This window comes from Artemia franciscana, chromosome 10 (assembly GCF_032884065.1).
Source record: "Artemia franciscana chromosome 10, ASM3288406v1, whole genome shotgun sequence".
NCBI classification, from domain to species: domain Eukaryota; kingdom Metazoa; phylum Arthropoda; class Branchiopoda; order Anostraca; family Artemiidae; genus Artemia; species Artemia franciscana.
The window spans coordinates 42,028,433-42,033,991 of record NC_088872.1 but is presented as its reverse complement, the minus strand read 5'-3'; the positions used below and the strand labels follow the sequence as shown (position 1 = coordinate 42,033,991).

At 35.3% G+C, this 5,559-nt stretch overlaps 1 protein-coding gene across 1 annotated transcript; it reads right to left on the bottom strand.

Moving 5' to 3' along the window:
* Positions 1-2,981: 2,981 nt before the first annotated feature.
* On the bottom strand, positions 2,982-4,697 carry LOC136032474 (methionine--tRNA ligase, mitochondrial-like). The gene has a single exon (XM_065712787.1). The coding sequence runs from the start codon at positions 4,695-4,697 to the stop codon at positions 2,982-2,984; it is 1,716 nt and encodes a 571-aa protein (XP_065568859.1).
* Positions 4,698-5,559: the final 862 nt, after the last annotated feature.

Below are 5,559 nucleotides of genomic sequence, written 5' to 3'. Positions count from 1 at the left end.
GCAGCAAGCCTGATTTCTTGCTGTTCTTGTAATTCCTTGGCACGCCTTCTTTTTTCACTTTCTCTTTTAGCAGCAAGTCTGCTTCCGCGTTGCTCTGGTAGTTCTTCGGCACGCTTTCTGTTCTTTCTTTCTCTATCAGCCTCAAGCCTGTTTCCTTGCTGTTCTTTTGATTCTTCGGCACGCTTTCTGTTCTTTCTTTCTCTATCAGCCTCAAGCCTGTTTCCTTGCTGTTCTTTTGATTCCTCGGCACGCCTTCTTTTTTCACTTTCTCTTTTAGCAGCAAGTCTGCTTTCGCGTTGCTCTGGTAGTTCCTCGGCACGCTTTCTTTTCTGACTTTCTCTATCAGCAGCAATTTTTTTGGCATAGACTCTTTGAGCATCTTCATCGGCTTTTGCCATGGTAAGTTCATCAGTCATTGTAAACTTAAACATTAATAGATTTCTACGTGAACATATGTCTTAAATATCTTGAATGACTTCACCGTCAAAGCAAAAATGACGACAACTAATTTCATGACGTCAGTCAACACAGAAACATGACGTCACCTGATCCACAGACAGACACACAGACAGACAACTTATTTTTATATATATATAGATTATTTGAGTTGTTGAGCATAGATCTAAGGGGCTAATACGCTATAGTCATCAAGAAATAGTATTAAAATAGTTAATTTAAAAATATCAACAAATCTAAATTGGAGCTGAGAAAGGAAGTAATGTTTTTTATAAAATCAATTTACTTAAGTAGTTTGTGGTAACAAACTGTGATAAAGAGCGATCTGGCTCAATAGTAACGAAACTTTAGAGTCCAATAGCAAATATCTTAGTAGTCCCAAAAGTAATTAATATATATTATCAGTGTACAGACTTTGACATGGGTTAGGACAATTTAGTTCTAAGAAAGACTTCTTGGTGTATATACTGCCTTAGAAGATTGACTGATGACTACTTTCCTAGTTTAGTGAAATAATCAAAAGGCAAGCTCCCAGGAAATATAAAACTCTAGCAAGGAATGATGCTCGGCCAATGTCAAAAACCAAAAGGGGATCAAAGAATAGCGAAGACGCTTCTAGTGAAGATTCTGTGTCTGAATAGGCTAAAGGGCGTAAAAACCATTACGAAAGATCCGTGGTATCGCCTATTCCAAAAACAGGCTTATTTTTGCAAGTTAATTTATTCTGATTTCAAGAAAGATTCTTTCGTTATTGAAGTAATTAGGAAGTATTTGGTTATTTTCTCTCTAAAGTTAGTTCGCCTGGACATCTAACGAGATTCACTCCCCATCTTTCATCTACCTAAATGGGCTTATAAGACATCTATTGTATTTTGGCTTTACGCCTGGAAGTGAAAAAAAAGTAAAAAAAACTATCAAAACAGTTCGTGGTAACGAATTGTGAAGTAAGGAGCGACTCGGCTCAATAGTAATAAAACTTAAAAAAAACTGAATTTTGATGTGAGAATATATATCAGAAGAATCGAATTTTCACGTTAATTCTAAATATAAAAGTTTCATTAAATTTAGTTCTTGTCATCAAAAGTTACGAGCCTGAGAAGCAATGTCTTATTTTGGAAAATAGGGGGAAACACTCCCTAAAAATCATAGAATCTTAACGAAAATCATACCATCGTATTTGGCGTATCAGAGAACCTAACAGCAAAAATTTCAAGCATCTCTCTTCAAAAATGTTGAATTTTTTGTCAGAAAATTAATCATGTATGCGTGTTTTGGAAGATAAAATAGTAATATTTTAAGTTTGCAATCATTAGGTATTTAGCAAATTAAAGGACTAACTTGAGTCTTACTAATAATCTATTAGTGACTTTCTAAAAAGTTTTTGTTTTAGGCCTGGGATGGGGTTAACTCAAGACCTATTATATGTTCATTACTTGCTACTGAAAGACAGCTTAGGGGGAGATGGATAGACATTTGCAACATTTACATTAAAGTTAGTTTATTGTTTATAAAAATACCTGGATATCGAAGAAAATAATAGCACTTGCATTCTGAGAGGATCGCCGTGAAACTTCTTCATGATTTTAACAATCAAGAACGAAAACTATTTAAAATTTTACTAACCAAGAGGAAATTTTTCCAACAACACATGTCTGATAATAGTATGAATTAATTTATTTGTTTGTTACGGTTTGAAGCTTACCTTACTGATTGTGTAGGTGTAATATAGAGGTAGGCATATTTTATCATCAAAGTTTTGATCTTTGGTTTAAATTAATTGGTTAAAATATAATTATGGATGGGTCAATGTAGTCTGGAATTTAAACTGAGGAATTATTATTATATTATAAGATTATAAGGCCTAGTAATTATGTTTCAAAGATCATAGCTCTTTTTTTTCTTTTTTTATGCACTTTGAGAAATAATTATAGGTATTCCAAAACTTTCACAAATTGGCTGAGTGTGTCGTATTAAGGTATAAGAGTTTGAGTTCCGACAAGTTAAGTAATCTTTTGCACTTGAACTCCTTCCAGCTCAAACTTAAGTAATCTAGTTATTAAAACAAAAAAAAAACTCCTGATTTATAATTTAAATTGACTTATAATTTAAATTTACTAGAATTTTAGGCTAACTTAAATAATAATTCGCAGGCAATTAGTCTTTTGAAATACAAGTTTATATTGTCTCATAATTAGGGAGAGATTGTACCATAAAGTTAAACTATAAGATTAAAAATTTCAAAAAATTTTACACTTTTTCTCTCTTTTTTTTGAGGCAAAAGAAAGGTATTTAATAAATAATTTCTTTAATATTGCTGGGAAGAAAAAAAATTACAACTTAGAATTTCCCCTCCATAGTAAACAAAATAAATCGAAATCCCTATTTCTTTAACACTTCGGGGGTTTCAGTAGCCATCTTATCGCCTCCCTTTTCGTCTGCTTTACTTCCAATTATCTTTTCTTCCGCTTCATTTCCTGTTTTAAACAGGAAATTTCTCTAAAGGCATTTCTTGCCTTCTTTTCACTTTATTTCTTTTCCTTTTTCTCTTTCTTTGATGGTCCTTTCTCCTGCTTCTCTTTCTTTGGTCCATTGGCAGCAACATTTGGCTTATTTGTGGCAGCGGCAGTGGGCTGAGCTTCAGCTATTCTCTTAAATAGGATTGTCTGGTCTGCTCCAAGTGGTCGCTTTTCTACTTGCTCAGTGAAAATGGCGTGATTCCATGTTCTTTGACTAGCATCTACATTCAACCGATCGAGTAGCTTGCTTGATAGCGATGGAACAATTGGCTGCATCATAATTCCAACAACTCGCAATGTTTCAACACAAGCTCCTAGGATAAGGTACACGTCGTCCATTTTATTCTGCTTCTTCAATTCCCATGGCTTTTTCGACTGCATAACGATGTTTGCACATTTCAACGTCAGCATTATCGATTGAAGCCCCATATAAAACTCGAAGTCATCAAAACGCTTGGACACCTTGTCAGGTAACTGAACTAAGCTATTGAAAAGATCTGTTCCTTCTTGTCCAAGCGCATGAAAATCGGCTTCAAAAATAGATGGTGCTATTTGATCGACATTAATTGCGGGACCAGTGCAGCGTTGAAGAAGATTTCCTAGATTATCCGCCAAATCACTATTGGCTACATTGATTAATTGCATCATGCTAAAATCATTGTCAGATCCAGGAACTCCTTGTCTTAACAGGAAGTAACGTAAGGCAGTTGGTGACACTCTTTCGGCAGCTTCGACAACATTGACAACATTACCAATTGATTTGGACATTTTTTGGCCTTCTACTGTCCAATGACAATGAACTAGCAATTGCTTAGGTGGTTCAAATCCAGCAGCGATTAGAAAAGCTGGCCAATAGATGGCATGAAATTTCAAAATATCTTTCCCTATAACTTGAATGTTCGGTGGCCATACATAAGGTTCATCAGGGTAACCTGCTACAGTAAGATAATTGAATAAAGCATCAAGCCACACATAAATGTTATGACTGGGATCGCTAGGAACCGGGATGCCCCATTTCAATCTGTCTATTGGTCGGGAGATCGACAAATCTGGAAGTTCTTCTTTTGTGAGCCAAGCAATAACATCACCTCTAAATTGAACTGGTTTCACTACGGACTCATTTTCTAGCCATTTAAGAAGATCTTTCTGGAAAGCTGATAACCTAAACTTGTAGTTTTCTTCACGGAAAAGTTCTACTGGTCTTCCTGAATCAGCTGATACTCGTATAGGCTTCCCATCAGGTCCAGGAACTTCTTTGGTTTGGGTTTCGGTTAAAAAATCTTCGTCAGATACACAATACCAGCCCTCATAACTTCCTTTGTATATATGTCCTTTTTCTTCCAATATAGTCCAAATTTTTTGAACAACTTTTTCATGACGTTCCTCTGTTGTTCTGATATAGTCATCATAATCACATTCACAAATTTGTATAGCTTCTTTAAATTGATCTGAAATCCCATCACAGTACTTTTTTGGATCCTCATTGTTTGCTGTGGCGGCTTGCTGGATTTTTAAACCGTGCTCATCAGTCCCCGTGGCGTATAACACTTTTTTGCCTTTAATTTTCTGGTAGCGAGCCATGACGTCAGTAAGAACACTTGTGTAGGCATGGCCAATGTGAGGAGCTGCATTAACATAAAATATGGGAGTTGAAATATAAAACCTTTCATCTATAGCAAGCTTTGCAAGAGAGCTTGTAACACTTTTTAAACTAGCCAACGACATATTCCTTAAGTGATACAAGGAAAAGAGAGTATTCATTCAACGGGAAAGGGGATATGTAAACAAATCGACGGATTATATTATTGGAGAATTATAGTTCAAGAATTAGGAAGGATCTCGCCTACTTATTGATAATCTTTAAGATTAAGGAATTATTTTGCGGTTAAGGAAAAATGTTAATGAAGCGGTAAAACTCTTGTGATTATTCTTGTGAAAATATGATTCGGAACTTACTTAGAATGATGAGCACTTTTTGATAAAATAGGCCAATCTTTCACTTGGAGTCTTTCAGACTTCCTGAAAAGTACTTTCTTTTAAGGATGTTTTATTACGGAGTGGTTCCTTGGCGAGGAGCAAAAAAAATTAAATCAACTTTTTTTGGATCATAACTTGATTTTATCAATAAATAACTATTTTTATTATACCCTAGGATGATGGTTTGCCTATTAACAGTCCATTCATAAAATTCTGGTTTTTTGACAACTCGGCCTGACCTTGTTGTTACTTTCTCTTTAGTAGACTCGGTTTTTTCTTTGGCTTCGCTAGCGATATCAAATCAAACTTTTTATATTGTTTTTTAAGAAATTTTTTACCTTTAATTTGTGCCTTTTTAGCCTGGGCAGTTGTACTCTTTGGTCTTATTCCTTCCACGTCCTTGAGCTTATTTGCGCCTGATTCACTCTCAGTATCTGAGGAACTAGTAGTTGTAGATTTAGTATCTGGTTCTCTTGAAGTAGAAGTTTGAGATTTAGGTGTAGATCCAGCCTGACCTTCGTAAATTTCTTCTCCTCGCGAAGTAGAGGGTTTACTGATTGATTCGTCCTGTTGGTTTCTTGGCTCGGGAGAATTGAAGGATTCTTGGGAG

Coding starts and splice junctions, on each gene's coding strand:
- LOC136032474 (XM_065712787.1), bottom strand. CDS start 4,697: ATGTCGTTGGCTAGTTTAAAAAGTGTTACAAGCTCTCTTGCAAAGCTT.